This window comes from Globicephala melas, chromosome 10 (genome assembly GCF_963455315.2).
Source record: "Globicephala melas chromosome 10, mGloMel1.2, whole genome shotgun sequence".
NCBI classification, from domain to species: Eukaryota; Metazoa; Chordata; class Mammalia; order Artiodactyla; family Delphinidae; genus Globicephala; species Globicephala melas.
The window spans coordinates 86088095-86108951 of NC_083323.1; the positions used below are offsets into that span (position 1 = coordinate 86088095).

General features: G+C 38.0%; 1 protein-coding gene across 4 annotated transcripts in view; it reads right to left on the reverse strand.

Moving 5' to 3' along the window:
- Positions 1-20857, reverse strand: part of PDE3A (phosphodiesterase 3A) — a 316494-nt gene that overhangs the window by 34059 nt on the left and 261578 nt on the right. For all 4 annotated transcript variants that reach the window (XM_030841282.2, XM_060306004.1, XM_060306003.1 and 1 more), the window contains 3 exons: positions 6496-6715; positions 3141-3226; positions 22-176 (listed from right to left, as the gene is read on the reverse strand). In XM_030841282.2, the coding sequence (XP_030697142.1) occupies positions 22-176; positions 3141-3226; positions 6496-6715 (461 nt within the window). The remainder of the gene's footprint in view (positions 1-21; positions 177-3140; positions 3227-6495; positions 6716-20857) is intronic.

A 20857-nucleotide genomic window follows, 5' to 3' on the forward strand; every position in this document is an offset into this window, starting at 1 on the left:
AGTTAAGTGATGGGGGGCTACCAGGAATATCATGGCCTCAGGAGTATAGGTGCTGCAAGGTGATGTCTTCCTCAGAGGCTCTCTGGGGCATTCAGTCTCATCTTCGTTCTGTACAATATCACTGCTATCACTGTTGTTATTGGTTTCATAATCAGAGGTAACTTGAGTGGTGTCATCTGCAGTTAAAAGAGAACAGCCTATTATGAAAGTTGCAAAGGAAAAAGGGGTCCCATTTAAGTGAATATTCCTAAAATGCACATGATCGATATAGTGTTTATGGAAATACTGCTTTCATGAGCTTACACACCAAGAATATAGGATTATAGGGCGGGACAAAGCACACATTTTTTAAACCCTGTAAAAGAGATGGCGTCATGATCTGTGATTTATAGGACATTCAAGAATTCCTCAATAATAATGCTCAGATCAGTAGTTCTGACCTTTTAAAAATCCTTTGACTTTCCAGTTACACCTTTTTTTTAATTGAAGTATAGTTGATTTACAATGCTGCGTTAGTTTCTGGTGTACAGCAAAGTGATTTGGTTAGACGTGTAGACATTTTCTTTTTCAAATTCTTTTCCATTATCGTTTATTACAGGATATTGAATATAGTTCCCCGTGCTATACAGTAAAACCTTGTTGTTTATCCATCTTATATATAGTAGTTTATATCTGCTAATCCTGAACTCCTAATTTATCCCTCCCCACTTTGGTAACTTATGGTTCCCCCTTTGGTAACCATAAGTTTGTGTTCTATATCTGTGAGTCTGTTTCTGTTTTGTAAATGACTTCATGTGTATCATATAAAATCCTAGGACTCTATATTTCTTTTTCCTTTATCCATGCCCCAACACACGAAACCACCTAGTAGCTGACTAGAACCTTACCTCTAGAATGGGCACATGGGTGGGAGAAATTGAGTTGACACCCAGGAACAAAGTGGTCTGTAGAACATACCAGCCATGGCATGTGCTAAAAAGCATGGCAGGTCCTACGTATCCAATCTCGATTCCTAGGAATCTGTGCTCTCTTCCGTCTCTGCCCCTCTCCACGTATCTTCCACTGCACTCAGCACTAAACTGTGCTAACCAAAGGATCAATCAGGTAATATCAAGTGTCTGAAGAACATGCTTCCGGGGTAAAGACCTCAGGAAGCTTCTCTTAGCTGAATAAAGTGCCTGAATGAAGTTTATGGAGTGCTTGCTATGTGCCAGATACTATGGAAAGCACTTTATTTGTACTAACACATTGAATCCTCGTTAACAATCCTATGAGGCAGGTTTCATTGTGTTACTATTATCCTCACTCTGCAGATAGGAAACTGAGGCACAGAAAGGCTAAGGAAATTGCCCAGGAGCATAGAGCTGGTAAATTCTGTCACCAGAATTGAACTCATGAAGTCTGACCCAAGTTCCTATACTCCTGATGAAGCCTAGCTTTTTTTTTCTCTCCTGTTTATTGCTTTCCATGGCCTACAAAATCTTTGCCTTTCCCTAACTCACAAAGATATCTGCCTGTGTTTTTTTTTCAGAAGTTTTATTGCTTTAGCTTTTACAGTTAGGTCTGTGCTCTATCTCAGAATAATGTTTCATATGGTGTGAAGTAGGGAGTGAGATTCATTTTTTTCCAGCCCTACTAGATTGAAAAACTGGATCTTTGTTGAAAGTTCAATGACTGTGTAGGTGTGGGTCTAATGTGGGGCTTTCTACTCTATTCCATTTGATTCTATTTGCCAGCACTACACTTATGCCAGCACTACCCTTTGTCCATTACTGTGGTTTAAGTCTTGAAGTCAGGAGACATATATCCTCTAACTTTGTTCTCCTTCTTCAAGATTGCTTTGGATAGTCTAGGTCTGTCATATGTCCTCATATGGCTGGTGAATAATGGCTTTTGTTATGTAGCCTGTTCCAATCAGGAGTATTTTGTAGGACGTTTCCAAGGACCCATCTTTCTCCCATCTTTCTCATGCAACAGCTTTCTAGGTTAGAATCAGACACAGTCTGAAAGTGTAACTGACAAGTTTCAATCCCAGAATTTGCAGCAAAATGGAGAAGCACACTCAAAGGCCACAGCTCTGCAGGAGACCAAAGGTGATAAGGAAACACTCCCCTTATTCTATCAGCCTCAATAGAGTGAGAGATGAGGGACATAGAGAAGGGAATATCCTCACTTCAGAGAGCTACACTATCAGATAAGTCTACAATATCAGGTAACTCTCAGAACACAGAACTCTCTTTTTGGTTTTTCCTTGCCTATGTCCCTGGACCTTTGTCCATTGCCACAGCACACCATTCTCGTGGGCAATTAATTAATATTTATTGAGTACCTATCTAGAAATTCTGGAGCAGATAATTAAGAAACATTCTTAGGTCACTCTATTATCCTAAAGTCTAAAGTTCATGAAAGCCATTTTTTTCTACCTTGCAAACTTTCAGCAAACTTGGTTTTGATAGCAAGTCCCTAGGATTGCGTCAATAAAAATAAAATAATAATTTTTACAGTAATTATGGCAGCAAACACTACTTACAGTGACACAGATACTATAATAAGTGCTTTATGTGCTTTAGTAATTTAATTCTCACAATAATCCTGTTTGGTAGATACCGTTTTTATCTCCATTCTACAGATGAAGGAACCGAGACACAGAGATTACAGGTGAGTCAGAAGTTGAATCAGGATATAAACCAGGCTCCAATGCCTATTTTTCTGAACCTCTGTGTAATACTGCCTCAAGGAAAAAGTAAGTTTTCTTCCCTAAGTTTACAGTGATCTAAGCAGGGTCATTTCTCAGGGTGTGCAATGGAGATCTCCACAGAGTACCCTAAAATAGATGACCCTCCAATGTCCAAGACAAAATAACATTTCTGTAGAGTTCTATACATTATATAAAAAGGCCTCTCATTTCAAAAATATAGTCATTTGTGTGTAGATGTATAGAAACATTTTGGACAGCTTTGCATCAAAATTTAACCTATGATTAACTCTAGGTAGTAGGATTATGGACAATTTTGATTTCCTTCATTGTCTTTTTAAATTTGTAATCTAAAAAATCAAAAACATATGTTACCTTTTTGATCAGAAAAAAAATCAAGTAAAGCAATTTCCAATTTGAGGAACAGAATCCAATAAAGAATTACCAGTTCTGTTTGGTGTCCGAATGGCTGCCCCACTTCTCTCCAGGGGCCCATCAGCAGGAGTCCCTTGGGAATATGGTCTGCCACAGCTGAGAAATAATGGAACAGCTGTAAGTAGGTCCTTTTCAGAACATCGTAGACACACCATGTATGCATATGTTTAGATAAGTAACAATAATCAAATATTTCTACATTCTACTTATTCGTTTGATGGAAAGAAATCATTTTGTTTTATACACGGATGTTGATATGTAGGATGCTGGGGGGTTTTTTGTTTTTGTTTTTTGTGGGGAGGAGAGTGTGCTGTGTCAATACAAAGGATCAAAAACTCTGTTCACCTCTCATGCTCCTCCGTGGTCTAGACCATACCTGAGGTGAAACTACTGGCAATATTTTGTTTTACATTATTTAGAGAATCCTGGAACAGTCTGCTACCTATTTACAGTAGTGATTTTGGAGGTGCCGATGTGTATTTGGTCAAAAATATCTTTCCCAATGGAATCCCTTTGTGTCTGCTTAAAAACCTCATTATTAGATTTATTTCTATGGCTTATGAGATTTTATGTCCAAAGAGCCCTTTAAGAATAGATTGCATACATGAAAATAGAATAATGGTAGATTAATTTTATTTTTGCCACAAAATAAAAATTATTTTTTTCAGATTGATCAGTTCCCCCGTTAAGGCTCTAAGGAAATGAATAAAGTAGACATACATTTTGATGAAGAGTGGATGGAAAACTGACCACAAAGGTTGCTAGTTGAGAAAAAGAGGCCAAGGGAGTGCCCTGTGGGTAATGGAGAAAAATGAAGGTACTAGAGAAGTGGGCAGGGCTCTTTAACAGAGGAGGCTGGAGGATGTAGGATACTTTTGCTTTCTCAACAGTTTTGACTGTTTAATAAATTACAAAGTAACCCCACGAATGGCCTGGCAAGTTTCCTCTCTCACTTATCTTATTTAGAGACTTTATGATTAGATTTTAATTCTGTTTTTCGCTTCTGGGTTCTTTCGTTCTGCCTAATATTAGAAAGGGTCTCAGAGAGTTTTTGTTTATTTGTTATTCAGCCACAGGTTACTCACTGTAAAAGGAAAAGAGAAGAGTGATATGTTGTAAGTTAATATATTAAATATCTCATCACCTTTTCCCCCTGAATTGTGTTTATATGTGTAGTAGAGATAAGCATTTCCCTGTTAGAGCATTTTCATCCAAAGCAAATTTATTTTTCAAGCCTTGAATGTAAGCAGGAAACATCACACACAAAATATTTCTAATGATGAAATCCTATCAGCCTGATTTAGGGACTCAAGAGAAAATGACAGAACCCAAGGAAAAAGCCCATAGTTGTAAATGATGGGCTTACATGTTTGGATGAAACTTGGTAAAAGTAGAGTTTATTAGTTTGAAGATTTTTCTTTGCAAGATAATACTTAAAAGGAACGTTTAAATGAGTAGTTCAAATAGACTACCTCTTTTGCCAAAAAACCAGCTTGTTGCATAGACATTACAGCAGCCAAGAGACTGGGATTCAACGCCAAATCCTTCAAGTTCAGTGGGGGAAACCATAATAATTAGTCATGTGTTTCTGGAGCTCTCTGTGCCTACATGGGTGGCTGCCTTGAAGGCAGTAATAAAACATGGTTTGAATTATAGATTTATAAAGCCCAAACAAATAAAACACACACTACTGGATTTATAAACATTACTGAACAAGTAGACAATGAAATTCCCTTGTTTTTCTCCAAAACCTCTTTTATAAAAATCCTATTACATTCTTTCTGCTAAGAATACAAAAAAATAGACTGTGGTGAGAAAAGCTAAGTGAGCGGTACATCTTTTCTGAACCTCTCTGTTCTTTTTTTAGGCGATTTATTTCTCACAAGTCTGGAGCTCACAGCGGGAGCGTCTCCCTAGAAACAAAGTGCTGGAAGCAGATGTCCTTGATGCCGGTGACTCCCTGAGGCTTCATCTTGGCTCGGGAGGCACACCACAAAAAAAGGGTTTCTTGAGGGTGTTCCATCAAACACTAGCTCTAGGGGCAATTATTGGGTGTTAACCTAAAGAAATTGGTTCTGTGGTCAAATAAAGTCAGAAATCGCCAGATGAAACAAAACTCAAGAGGTTTTCCTTTTGCAGGACTTCTCAGAGCTTTAAATAAAGTGAGGTGTGTTGTGAATCACTAAGAGGAAAATATGATAGGCCTGTTTTACCACAGAGCATACTTTTTTCTGGGGGGAGGATAAAAGATGGGATTAACATCCCACAGAAATTATTTTATTAAAAATGCTATTATAGAGAAGGCAGCAGAATAACTTTTGGATGGTGGAATAACTTTTCACTCTGGTCCTGGCCAGACAAACATAAGTGATTTTCCCTTTGAAACTATTTGTAAAGAGAAAGGAAGGAAAAATAAAGATTATAAGAAGAAATAATCATTTAACATAGAATTTCTGAACAAACGATCAGAAAATGAAATTTGTGAGGCTTAAATCTGAATTCATTGATCAAGCCTGGGTCTGTGACCCAATATTTGATATTAGAAGACTAACATGTAACTAATTTATTCAAACAGTTATCCTCATTAACCTTAGGGGGAAAAAATCATTTTATTCAAGGCACTCTCACGACTATAACTTAGTTTTAAAACACTCAACTCTTCTCTACTTAAAAAAAAGATTGTAATGCTTTATTCAAGATAAAGCTATTACTGAAGGACAATAATATGTTAATCAGTAAGAGGAGGTATTTATTTCTTAGTGACCGTGTGGGCAAAATAGTCTTATCACGCTAGGCTCTTTTTTCTTATCCCCTGTAAGAGACAATACTCTTGTCATTCAGTTTCAATAGGACAGAGCAGCACAAGCAATTGCTTCAATGTATTCAGAGATCCATTTGAGTCCAGCCATAATGTGCCATGTGTTACCTGCATATTTTTAAAGCGTTAAAATGGGAATTGCAAACTTAAGGTAAAAAGAAGTACCTTTAAAATCAATATAAAATCCTCCCTGGAGAACAAGTAAAAAATATCCCAACAAAATATCAAATTATACCAAATGACTTGATATGAGTTTTTAATTATATGTTTTATGCATCCTCCATCCGCAAGCAGACAAAACATTATTTTGTATCATCTCCAAAGATTAGCTGTATGGACTATATGGACTCGCAAATTTCTGTTGATGGAAAAGCACTGAAAAGTTTCTCTGCCAGTCTATTCAACACAAATCACATTATTTGTACTTTCCTGTCAACTACTTTGGGCAACCTACACAGAGGTGCGTGGACTGGTGGTGAGTGTTCCTAAGAGGAAAACCAGTATTAGTTTTATTATTAAACTCCAGCTAACAATATGAATTCCTTACCTGCTACATATAACAGGTGGAGTCAGGATCTGAGGAGAAAGGTCAGGGGCACTCTGAGTGTAAGTTACGGCCCTGTGAGAACTTAGGCCTTGTTTGCCAGTTGCATCGGCAGATTCTGGAAACTGCACTGCAGAAATTTTGCTGACTGGGCTGCTGGCAGGGGTCCCATGGAGAGGTGAGGAAGAGGGTGAGGAAAGAGGTGAAATTTTCACTAGGGAACCTAAGAAAGAAAGAGAGTTATTAAGTCCTAAATAAATGTCTTTGAAAGTCAAAATTGCAACTTCTTTTTTTAAAACATTTTTATTGGAGTATAATTGCTTTACAACGTTGTGTTAGTTTCTGCTGTATAACAAAGTTAATCAGTTATATGTATACATATATCCCCATATCCCCTCCCTCTTGCGTCTCCCTCTCTCTCACCCTCCCTATCCCACCCCTCTAGGTGGTCACAGAGCACCGAGCTGATCTTCCCATGTGATGCAGCTGATTCCCACTAGCTATCTATTTTACATTTGGTAGTATATATAAGTCCATGCCACACTCTCACTTCGCCCCAGCTAACTCTTCCCCCTCCCCTCAAGTCCATTCTCTACGTCTGCGTCTTTATTCCTGACCTGCCCCTAGGTTCTTCAGAACCAGTTTTTTTTTAGATTCCATATATATACGTTAGCATACAGTATTTGTTTTTCTCTTTCTCACTTACTTCACTCTGAAAGACAGACTCTAGGTCCATCCACCTCACTACAAATAACTCAATTTCGTTTACTTTTATGGCTGAGTAATATTCCCCTGTATATATGTGCCACATCTTTTTTATCCATTCATCCTTCGATGGACACTTAGGTTGCTTCCATGTCCTGGCTACTGTAAACAGAGCTGCAATGAACACTGTGGTACATGACTCTTTTTGAATTATGGTTTTCTCAGGGTATATGCCCAGTACTGGGATTTCTGGTTTATATGACAGTTCTATTTTTAGTTTTTTAAGAAACTTCCATACTGTTCCCCATAGTGGCTGTATCAATTTACATTCCCACCAACAGTGCAAGAGGGTTCCCTTTTCTCCACACCCTCTCCAGCATTTACTGTTTGTAGATTTTTTGATGACGGCCATTCTTACTGGTGTGAGGTGATACCTAATTGTAGTTTTGTTTGCATTTATCTAATGATTAGTGATGTTGAGCATCCTTTCATGTGTTTGTTGGCAATCTGTATGTCTTCTTTGGAGAAATGTCTCTTTAGGTCTTCTGCCCATTTTTGGATTAGGTTTTTTTTTTTTTTTTTTGATATTGAGCTGTGTGAGCTGTTTGTAAATTTTGGAGATTAATCCTTTGTCAGTTGCTTCATTTGCAAATATTTTCTCCCATTCTGAGGGTTGTCTTTTTGTCTTGTTTATGGCTTCCTTTGCTGTGCAAAAGCTTTTAAGTTTCAGTAGGTCCCATTTGTTTATTTTTGTTTTTATTTCCATTTCTCCAGGAGGTGAGTCAAAAAGGATCTTGCTATGATTTATGTGATAGAGTGTTCTGCCTATGTTTTCCTCTAAGAGTTTTATAGTGTGTGGCCTTACGTTTAGGTCTTTAATCCATTTTCTGTTTATTTTTGTGTATGGTGTTAGGGAGTGTTCTAATTTCATACTTTTCCATGTAGCTGTCCAGTTTTCCCAGCACCACTTATTGAAGAGGCTGTCTTTTCTCCACTGTATATTCTTGCCTCCTTTATCAAAGATAAGGTGACCATGTGTGTGTGGGATTATCTCTGGGCTCTCTATCCTGTTCCATTGATCTATATTTCTGTTTTTGTGCCAGTACCATACTGTCTTGATTACTGTAGCTTTTTTTATAGTCTGAACTCATGGAGCCTGATTCCTCCAGCTCTGTTTTTCATTCTCAAGATTGCTTTGGCTATTTGGGGTCTTTTGTGTTTCCATACAAATTTTGAATTTTTTTGTTCTAGTTCTGTGAAAAATGCCAGTGGTAGTTTGCTAGGGATTGTATTGAATCTGTAGATTGCTTTGGGTAGTAGAGTCATTTTCACAATGTTGATTCTTCCAATCCAAGAACATGGTATATCTCTCCATCTGTTGGTATCATCTTTAACTTCTTTCATCAGTATCTTATAGTTTTCTGCATACAGGTCTTTTATCTCCTTAGGTAGGTTTATTGCTAGGTATTTTATTCTTTTTGTTGCAATGGTAAATGAGAGTGTTTCCTTAATTTCTCTTTCAGATTTTTCATCATTAGTGTATAGGAAAGCAAGAGATTTCTGTGCATTAATTTTGTATCCTGCTACTTTACCAAATTCATTGATTAGTTCTAGTAGTTTTCTGGTAGCATCTTTAGGATTCTCTCTGTATAGTATCATGTCATCTGCAAACAGTGACAGCTTTACTTCTTCTTTTCCGATTTGGATTCCTTTTACTTCTCTTTCTTCTCTGATTGCTGTGGCCTAAACTTCCAAAACTATGTTGAATAACAGTGGTGAGAGTGGACAACCTTGTCTTGTTCCTGATCTTAGGAGAAATGGTTTCAGATTTTCACCATTGAGAATGATGTTGGCTGTGGGTTTGTCATATATGGCCTTTATTATGTTGAGGAAAGTTCCCTCTATGCCTACTTTCTGGAGGGCTTTTATCATAAATGGGTGTTGAATTTTGTCGAAAGCGTTCTCTGCATCTATTGAGATGATCATATGGTTTTTCTCCTTCAATTTGTTAACATGCTTTATCACATTGATTGATTTGCGTATACTGAAGAATCCTTGCATCCCTGGGATAAACCCCACTTGATCATGGTGTATGATCCTTTTAATGTGCTGTTGGATTCTGTTTGCTAGTATTTTGTTGAGGATTTTTGCATCTATGTTCATCAGTGATATTGGCCTGTAGTTTTCTTTCTTTGGGACATCTTTGGTTTTGGTTATCAGGGTGATGGTGGCCTCATAGAATGAGTTTGGGAGTATTCCTCCCTCTGCTATATTTTGGAAGAGTTTGAGAAGGATAGGTGTTAGTTCTTCCCTAAATGTTTGATAGAATTCGCCTGTGAAGCCATCTGGTCCTGCGCTGTTGTTTGTTGGAGGATTTTTAATCACAGTCTCAATTTCAGTGCTTGTGATTGGTCTGTGTATATCTTCTATTTCTTCCTGGTTCAGTCTCGAAAGGTTGTGCTTTTCTAAGAATTTGTCCATTTCTCCCAGGTTGTCCATTTTACTGGCATAGAGTTGCTTGTAGTAATCTCTCATGATCCTTTGTATTTCTGCAGTGTCAGTTGTTACTTCTCCTTTTTCATTTCTAATTCTGTTGATTTGAGTCTTCTCCCTTTTTTTGCTTGATGAGTCTGGCTAATGGTTTATCATTTTTGTTTATCTTCTCAAAGAACCAGCTTTTAGCTTTATTGATCTTTGTTATCACTTCCTTCATTTCTTTTTCATTTATTTCTGATCTGATCTTTATGATTTCTTTCCTTCTGCTAACTTTGGGTATTTTTTTGTTCTTCTTTCTCTAATCGCTTTAGGTGTACGGTTAGGTTGTTTATTTGAGATGTTTCTTGTTTCTTGAGGTAGGAGTGTATTGCTATAAACTTCCCTCTTAGAACTGCTTTTGCTGCATCCCATAGGTTTTGGGTTGTCGTGTTTTCATTGTCATTTGTTTCCAGGTATTTTTTGATTTCCCCTTTGATTTCCGCAGGGATCTCTTGGTTATTTAGTAGTGTATTGTTTAGCCTCCATGTGTTTGTATTTTTTACAGATTTTTTCCTGGAATTGATATCTAGTCTCATAGCGTTGTGGTCGGAAAAGATACTTGATATGATTTCAATTTTCTTACATTTACCAAGGCTTGATTTGTGACCCAAGATATGATCTATCCTGGAGAATGTTCCATGAGCACTTGAGAAGAAAGTGTATTCTATTGTTTTTGGATGGAATGTCCTATAAATATCAATTAAGTCCATCTTGTTTAATGTATCATTTAAAGCTTATGTTTCCTTATTTATTTTCATTTTGGGTGACTGTCCATTGGTCACAGTGGGGTGTTAAAGTCCCCTACTATGATTGTGTTACTGTCGATTTCCCCTTTTATGACTGTTAGTATTTGCCTTATGTATTGAGGGGCTCCTATGCTGGGTACATAAATATTTACAATCATTACATCTTCTTCTTGGATTGATCCCTTGATCATTATGCAGTATCCTTCTTTGTCTCTTGTAATAGTCTTTATTTTAAAGTCTATTTTGTCTGATATGAGAATTGCTACTCCAGCTTTCTTTTGATTTCCATTTGCATGGAATATCTTTTTCCATCTCCTCACTTTCAGTCTGTATGTGTCCCTAGGTCTGAAGTGGGTCTCTTGTACACAGCATATATATGGGTTTTGTTTTTGTATCTATTCAGCCAGTCTATGTCTTCTGGTTGGAGCATTTAATCCATTTACACTTAAGGTAGTTATCGATATGTATGTTCCTATTCCCATTTTCTTAATTGTTTTGGGTTTGTTATTGTAGGTCTTTTCCTTCTCTTGTTTATTCTGCCTAGAGAAGTTCCTTCAGTATTTGTTGTAAAGCTGGTTTTGTGGTGCTGAATTCTCTTAGCTTTTGCTTGTCTGTAAAGGTTTTAATTTCTCCATCAAATCTCAATGAGATCCTTGCTGGGTAATCTTGGTTATAGGTTTTTCCCTTTTAATCAGTTTAAATATGTCCTGCCACTCCCTTCTGGCTTGCAGAGTTTCTGCTGAAAGATCAGCTGTTAACCTGTGGAGAGTCCCTTGTATGTTATTTGTTGTTTTTCCCTTGTTGCTTTTTATATTTTTTCTTTGTATTTAATTTTTGATAGTTCAATTAATATGTGTCTTTGTGTGTTTCTCCTTGGATTTATCCTGTATGGGACTCTCTGCACTTCCTGGACTTGATTGACTATTTCCTTTCCCATATTAGGGAAGTTTTCAACTATAATCTTTTCAGATATTTTGTCAGTCCCTTTTTCTCTTCTTCTTCTGGGACCCCTATAATTTGAATGTTGGTGCGTTTAATGTTGTCCCAGAGGTCTCTGAGACTGTTCTCAGTTCTTTTCATTCTTTTTTCTTTATTCTGCTCTGCAGTAGTTATTTCCACTATTTCATCTTCCAGGTCACTTATCTGTTCTTCTGCCTCAGTTATTCTGCTGTTGATTCCTTCTAGAGGATTTTTAATTTCATTTGTTGTGTTGTTCATCATTATTTGTTTGCTTTTTAGTTCTTCTTGGTCCTTGTTAAACATTTCTTGTATCTTCTCCATTCTATTTCCAAGATTTTGGATAATCTTTACTATATTTATTCTGAATTCTTTTTCAGGTAGACTGCCTATTTCCTCTTCATTTGTTTGGTCTGGTGAGTTTTTACTTTGCTCCTTCATCTGCTGTGTGTTTCTCTGTCTTCTCATTTTGCTTAACTTACTGTTTGGGGTCTCCTTTTCGCAGGCTGCAGGTTCGTAGTTCCCGTTGTTTTTGGTGTCTGCCCCCAGTGGCTAAGGTTGGTTCAGTGGGTTGTGTAGGCTTCCTCGTGGAGCAGAGTGGTGCCTGTGTTCTGGTGGATGAGGCTGGATCTTGTCTTTCTGGTGGACCAGACAGCATCCGGTGGTGTGTTTTAGGGTGTCTTTGACCTGATTATGATTTTAGGCAGCCTCTCTGCTAATGACTGGGGTTGTATTCCTGTCTTGCTAGTTGTTTGGCATAGGGTGTCCAGCACTGTCGCTTGCTGGTCGGTTAAGTGGAGATCTCTGGGAGAGCTTACACCATTTCATATTACGTGGAGCCGGGAGGTCTCCGGTGGACCAATGTCCTGAACTCGGCTCTTCCACCTCAGAGGCACAGGCCTGAAACCCAACTGGAGCACCAAGACCCTTTCAGTCACACGGCTCAGAAGAAAAGGTAGAAAAATAGAAAGAAAGAAAATAAATAAAGTTATTTAAAATTTTTTAAAATAATTATAAAGAAAAAAGTTAAAAAGAAAAAAAAAAAGAAAGAAAGAAGAGAGCAACCAAACCAAAAAACAAGTCCACTAATGATAACAAGTGCTAAAAAGTATACTAAAAAAAAAAGAGAAAAAAACAACGGACAGACAGACTCCTAGGACAAATGGTAAAAGCAAAGCTATACAGACAAAATCACACAAAGAAGTGTACACATACAACTCACAAAAAGAGAAAAAGAAAAAAATATCTATATCTATATATATATAAAAAATGGAAGAGAGCAACCAAATCAATAAACAAATCTACCAATGATAATAACCTCTAAATACTAAACTAAGATAGACATAAAACCAGAAACAAATTAGATGCAGAAAGCAAATCCCAAGTCTACCGTTGCTCCCAAAGTCCACCACCTCAATTTTGGGACGATTTTTTGTCTATTCAGTTATTCCAGAGATGCAGGGTACATCAAGTTGATTGTGGAGCTTTAATCCGCTGCTCCTGAGGCTGCTGGGAGAGATTTCCCTTTCTCTTCTTTGTTCGCAGAGCTCCCGGGTTCAGATTTGGATTTTGCCCCACCTCTGCGTGTAGGTCGTCTGAGGGCGTCTGTTCTTTGCTCAGACAGGACGGGGTTAAAGGAGCAGCTGATTCAGGCACTCTGGCTCACTCAGGCCGGGTTGGGGGGGGGGGCGGGGGGAGGGAGGGGTACGGAACGCAGGGCAAGTCTGAGGCAGCAGACACCAGCATGACATTGCAATAGCCTGAGGCGCGCCCAAAATTGCAACTCTTAAGCTTCACCTTGGACTCCTTTTAACTCAGTAAGGACCAGGAGAGTACTCAGGCCACTGGGCCAGTCTCCTCTGTGTGCCACCATCTGAAGACAGGATGCACAGTGCGGGCATCTCCACAGCATGGAATACGAGGAATGAATCATCATGAAAAATCAGTGGCAATGTTGGCAAGTTCAGTTAAAGACTTGGTGTCCTGGAGTAACTTCAAAACAGAAGGATATTATATTTTTTTTAATTATTAGGGCTTCCCTGGTGATGCAGTGGTTAAGAATCTGCCTGCCAATGCAGGGGACACGGGTTCGATCCCTGGCCCAGAAAGATCTCACATGCCGTGGAGCAACTAAGTCCGTGCACCACAACTACTGAGCCTTAGCTCTAGAGCCCGAGAGCCACAACTACTAAGCCCACGTGCCTAGAGCCCATGTTCCACAACAAAAGAAGCCACGACAGTGAGAAGCCCGTGCACCACAATGAAGAGTAGCCCCGGCTTGCCGCAACTAGAGAAGCCCACACGCATCAACGAAGACCCAACGTAGCCAAAAATAAAAGCAAATAAATATTTATTGGCATATAGTTGATTTACAATGCTGTGTTAATTTCAGGTGTAAAGTGAATCAGTTATACATATACATATATCCACTCTTTTTCTTTTTTTAGATTCTTTTCCCAAATAGGCCATTACAGAGTATTGAGTTCCCTGTGCTAAACAGCAGGTTATTATTAATCTACTTTATATATAGTAGTGTGTATATATCAGTCCCAATCTACCAATTTATCCCTCCCCCACTCACCCCTGGTAACCATAGTTTGTTTCCTACATCTGTGACTCTGTTTTGTAAATAAGTTCATCTGTACCCTTTTATTTAAGATTCCACATAAAAGTGATATGATATGATATTTGTCTTCTGCAGAAGGATAACATCTTCTCCTCCTATTTTTGTTTCTTCTTGGCATTCTGACCTGATGATATCAATGGTTAACAATTTCTCATGTGTTTGCCCTCTCTTGGGTTGTGAGGTTTTTAGCAGCAACGGGATCTGCCACTGCTTTCAACATTAATGTATCTGGAGCAGAGTTTTTTAGCAGGCGTTGGTTGCTTAAAATATGTTAAGGAAGAAGATGCATTTTTGAGAGGCAACTGGCTTTGTTAACCATCCATGTTTTCAGTGAAACTACTTTCTGTGCATCAAACAGTACTTTGATCCGCGTCGTTTCTGAAGGAAACATTTAACAATGGAATATGATCCATTTCAGATCAAACAATAGGCCTCAAGCTCAAATGATAAGTGTGGACATTTGTGCCAAACTGCGTTTACTCTCGGTCGTGAACATTTTACAAAACGCTGGCTTTGATTGCCAAGTGCTGAGGTTTGAGGACGGGATGCTGTCTTTTGAAGTTACTCTCTCCAAACAGAGAAGGCAGCCTGCACTAAAACTGAAGAAAAGAGAGAAAATACTTCTGAACAGCTACCTGCTTCCTAATTTTCATGATTGCCTGGATGAACAATCTACTGTTAAGCAAATGAAATGAAATCAGGCAATGAAATTGCTTTAGGCAATTCCTTAATTATTTTGGTAACTGACTGTGAGTTTGGGGATCGTTTTCTACCACTTTTTAAGAGTCGTTGAAAGCCCGTGGGAACACCATCCATTTCTGTCTTGACACAATATATTTTCTGAAGGTAATTTACGAGAGGAGTGATTTTCTTCATTGCTAAGTTTTAATAGCCGCCAACTGATCCTCTCAGAGATGCGCAATTCACTCTGAAAACACAAATTGAAAAATCCACTCGATGATTGGAGTTCTTGGAACTCATGGATTAACTAAACTTAAACAAATAAGCAGAACTTCAGACTCCGGACTCACGGCCTGGGATGAAATTTAAAATAAACCTTGTAACAGAGGAAAAGCGCTTTGCTTTTGCAGGGCTGTTAGGCTAAATATTTTGAACGCTCCTAACAAGCAGGGGTCTTGGCAACACCGTGAAGAGCGGGGGTATTTTTATTCTGTAGGTGAGAAGATAAAGGTATAAACATATAAATTTCTTTTTTCTCAAGCCAAACTATTTCTCACAGTGTGCCTTATCATGGTTTACTTGAAGTTTTAAAAACAGAAAGGGTTAGGAATGCCATAGGAAATGGCCATATATTTACATATATTAGTCTTCGAATAGATGGAGAGATATAAGTGCAGATAATAACCAAATACTCTTTCTAGAATGGAGAGATTGCAAATAAAATTATTTCGCAGGGACAGCATATTCTTGTAAGTCTTCAAAACCAATTATTCTCTAAGGTTTTTTAAAGTATAATCATGTCTAAAGTTAGAGAGATGAAGTTTATGACCTTTGAAGTCTCACCCAACCTTCTGTTACACACACACATCTATACATTCATACACACACATACACACACACACACACACACACACACGTGAAGGAACTCTGATGAATACTCACACTCTCAAACATATTTATCTTCACTTTCTATTTGAATAATTTTAAGAGATTCCAGGAAAAAGACGCGGCACATGAAATACAAACTTTTGGATGATTCAGACCACCCTAATGTGAAATACTTAAAATTAAAACGTTTAAAAATTTAAAATATGACTTTAAAACGTTCTAAAGTACCAACTCCTTTGAGTAACTGCGTCTTTAACTCCATGCTCCTGAGAACAGGAGAAAATGTGTATCAAGACACAAGGAACGTTGGGCAATCAAAAGGAGATGATAAACAATACTGGAGGGAAATGATTTAAGTGAATCCATGTGTTTGTGTTGTAAAACTCAGTTTTAGTTGAAGGAGAAAGGGACTAGTATGCCTGATAAATACATGCCTCTTTTCCACACCCACAGGAAAATAGACAGCCCTAATATTTTTCCAAAACAAAAAAGTATCTAAAGTATAGAGATAAAAAAAAAATCACAATGCCATAATTAAAGTCCTCTCTCACTTCAAATTTTCCATAGGCAAAACTCAGTCTAACTTGTAGGTGTAGAGATATCTGTAATAGTTGTAATAGGATGATAAGAACCATAAAACTTATAGGAATCTGGAAAGGGACTACTCGCTGCAGATGTGATAAGCATGAAATTAGATTATAAAAGCAGAATGACAGAAAGGCATCTTGACATATTCAGTGACTCATAATAGAAAAGCAAGATTGAAAATGCAAATTCTATTTAAATCTCCCATTTTTAGGCTTTAATCAAAGGATTCCTATGTGATTTCATCCATTTATTTTATATCAGTAACTGCATAATAATTGGTCGCGTTTCAACTGTTTAAATGAATGTTGACTGATGGAGCCAGAGGACACACTGTTTACTTGATTTGCGCAAAGAACAGATTTCATTAGTCCTGTCTGGAAACAGGTCATTTATCTTCCAGTGTTTCTGTTCTTTCAGTTTATGCTTGCATCCCCCTACCTCTTTTGCCTCCTGCTTCTTATTTTCCTCCTTAGATTCTCTGCACACTTTATTTAATTCCATTTCCTTAGACTCTTTGCCACATAAAGGGGCTTTTCTCAGCCCCTTCCCACAGTTTTCTTGAAAACTGGGTGGCAACCACTGTCACTTACATCACACCTACTTAGGAAATCAACCCCACCTTGCCATCTATGCAGGGAAACGAGCTTTCAAACAGAAAGGCCCATCTGATCAGGGAGAAGTATGATTGAACTTCAGCTCTCTGATTCTTGCTGGAGATTCTTCTCCCTTTTGGCAGGCTTTCAGGGATTTGTTTAGTTGAATTCAGCATCCATAGGATATAGGTTATTTTATAAATATTTAGCTCTGCTGTGACAGCAGTCTAAAGATGGCACAATGCAAAATCCCTTCCAAAGTAATCTATGATGGAGTTTTTTTATGTACTTTAAGGCTCTTGCCATTCCCGTGGCTCTCATCTCTACCATCTGCCTTGGTGGTATCTTCCGTGGACATTCTTTTCCTTTCACACTTTGCCCTTCTTGAGTGCAGGCATATGAAGCCGGGGGCAGGACACAGGATATGAAGCTGTTCCTCACATCTGTCCCATCATTTTCTCCGTTATTTCCAGTGAATATGCTGACCCTAAATTTCTATCTTCTTGACTTTACCATGTTGGTCATTTTAAGAATTTTAATTTTATTACCTAAATGAAGAAACTGAGAGACAGAAAACCAAATCCTTTCATTATCTTGTCCTCAGCCAAGGAAAAGGCCCCAAAATTCTAATTTTAAATGATCTTAATTTGTCATCCTCAATTTTTTTTCTAGTAAGTCTTTAGGACAAAAGAAAGAATTCTGGACTAATTGTGTGGCCTTGGGCAAGTTACTCAATATTTCTGTGCCTCAGTTTCCTTATCTGAGCCTGTCTTCCGAGCTATACAAGAATGTAGAACACAAATTCATACGTCATCTCTCGGGTTACATATTATTATTGTCTAATATTTTAATTCTTTCCATTAAATATCTTTTAAAAATACCCACAGATCTGGAAATACTATTATTTACACATATAATGTTTGTCTGGATGGAATCATGGTTTTCAAATTTATGTGTTCACCATTTTTATTAGAGCTCAGACTTTTTCTCTGCAATTATATTTTTTTCTAGAATACATCTATCATACATTCCTTTAGTTAAGATCTGGTAGGTGGTAAGGTTTTGACTTACCTGAAGGTATCTTTAACTCATTCCTAGTCTTCTGAGATAGATTTTCCCCACACACAATTTTAGGTTGACTATTATATTCTCTCAGAACTTTGAAGAAAATATTTTCCTGCGCTCTGACACCCTTTATTTGTGACAGTTCAACTCTCAGACTGACTAAAAGGTATCTTTTCTCTGGCTAACTTTAAGATTTCTTTTCATCGTTGGTGTTCTGTAGTTTCACTGTTTTGTGTCTATGTTTGAATTTTTTTACTCTTTCCTCTCCTTCTACTCAAATAGTTTACGTTCCCTATCCTCTACTAAAACTATGATCATGTATATCACACTTTCTAATTCCTTCTCCTATATCTCTTAAAGTCTTTTACATTTTCCAGTTTCTCATCTATGTTTCATTCCATGGAATTTCTTCACATTCTCTGCCTTCTAGTTTACTAATTCTCCCTTCAGTAGTCTTTTATGCCATTTAACCTATCATATTTCCCTGATTACATTTCCAAAAGACATTTAGCTGCCCTACAATTATGTCTTCTCTCATTGCTATTTTTTATGACCTCATGTTTTTCTTTAAACATTTGAGTAGTTTTTTAGCACTTAAATATCTCAACCCTTTTAGAGATCTGTACAGGGTTTTTTCTTCTATTATCTCTAACTCGTGGTGCTTTCTTGCATGCTTACAGTGATCTTGGCTGTAAGCTCCAATTTGTTTGAACTTGATATATTGGGGTTGCATAGCCCTTAACTGGTGATGCTTTCCTCCAAAAATTATCTGTACATATTTTTGTAGGGAGCCAAGGGGTCCTTCTGAATTAAACCACTTCAGTGCCCCTTCAAAAGTCTCAGGTTTTATGTGGAATGCTCAAATTCAGTTCCTCCACCTTGCTGGGGTCCCAAATGAGTCTCTGCATTCCTGAGCTCATCTGCATTTGCCCTCAGTGCCATCCCAGTTTAAGTATTTGCCCACATTGTCCTGTTCCTGACCCTAGTGAAAGCTCAATTCTAATCCTCAGGTCATGAATGACTTATAAGTTACAAAAAGTAATGAACATTTCTGACGAGCAGAGAGGACCAGATTAATTTTTGGAAAATCAGATTACCTTTCATGGTTTCTTTCAGTAATGCAATGCCAATAAAATGGTACTTTGTGGAGGAAGTATCTTCCTACACTCAACAGTAGAGATTTAAGCCAAGTCAGTGCTTAAATGGTTTCAAGGAATAGTTACCAGTATAAAGTGGGTGATCAAAGGGGAAAGAAAGTACTAAATTTTCTTTTCTAGATGTATGAAACAACAACAGAAGTCCTTCCTTAAGTTAGTCCTTCCTTTTAAAATTAAGTTTATATTTCAAGGTGGTCTCTTGAAATATTAGTGGAATGTGAGTACTGGTTCTCTAACCCTTACAGAAACACTGCCATTTCAGGACTTCTGCTTCTGACTATGATGCAGTAGTTTGTGGTAAATCCATGCTTCTTTGAGAACAAATAGAAAAGTTGAGTTAAAAATTTAAAAAGCGATCGAGGGAAGGCAAACCAATTCTGAGAGACTAGGTTTCCAAATAGAAGAGACCCTCAGAAGGGTGAGCCAAAACCCTGTGAACCGTTCTTCCATTCAGAGCGTTATTTACGGACCATTGGCATGGAACAAAAGGTTAAGAATCCAGGCAGAGGGATGCAGTTATTAGGAAGGCAAGCCAACAGAGCTTTTAGTAATGTCATGAGGCTGAGGACACAAACATTGGAGTTTCGGGCTGCCATGGCAGCCAGAACTTGAATGTCTAACAGCCCAGTGGGAAGAGGGCAGCTTTCCCCTTGAGCCATTTGGGGAATTCTTGAGCTGCTTGAAGATTAAGAAGCTAAGCAGGGAGCTACTGAAAATCTCAGTCGAGTTTTCTGCAATACCGAGAGGTGAAAACTTGGAGTTAGAACATTCCAAGAAGGAGAGGTCAGAGTAGATACCCAGACTCTCAACTGGGATTCAAGGAGGGGGCCAATTTGGAGATGGAATCTGACAAAAACTGTATTTCAGTTTTGAGTCAGCAGAGGTTCTGATTAAATGAGGTAATCTTCCCTCCAAATCATTTTACTTTCCTACCTGAAACTTCATTGATACCTGAACTCCTTACCACAGCTCCTGGGTCCCGTGTGGCCTCTGTCCACAGACCTGCTTTCATCTCCCATTCTGCATTCAGGGCTCTCCCTTTCTTCTTGGTAGCTTTGCCAGCCATTTAGAATCTTAAGTTGCTGAGGCTTTCCCTCACCAAGTTGGGTCTTTATATCTCTTTTGTTATTTGAAAGTTTTCCCTCACTTCCTTATCATAGCCTTTAACACACTACGTATATAGTAATAGCTGTCCATCTGTTTATAGTCCCGACTAGCATGTAAGTGAGAATTCTGTGAGAGGATGAACAGGGTCTGGTTTAGTCACTGCCGCTTTCCTCAAATTAGTTCAGTGTCAGAGATAGTGAACACTCCACACGTACTTATTAAGTGATGCTTGAGGGAAGGGAGAAGCTAATGCTTAGAAGCACAAGGGGTGCACTGACACCATCGTGGAAAACCCCATGCAGATCCTAGATGGGAGAGATGACATCAAATTTCATTCTGTACCTGTTTGAAAGAGAAGGAAAACCTCCTACCCACGGTACTCTTGGGTCTTTTGGTTGCTGTCGTGTGAGCTTTTTCAAAGGGCTCGTAAAGGTTCTGAATTGTATTTTCTCCAAATTTAAATCCCTCTCCTTTTCTGTATTTCTATGTTTGGGGGGAGGTGAGTGACACAGAGTAAGAATTTCTTTGAAAAATTATAATACATATGGTAAATGAAACATTACCTAGAACTTATAAATACCATACTTCCGGAAAATAATTTTCTTTTTTAACAGACACTAAAAATAAAATTGAAATTTGATAAGTACTTCATTAGCTTTTATATTATAAGATGATGCTTCCAGAGATTATCCTTAACAGTGACACTGATTTCCTACT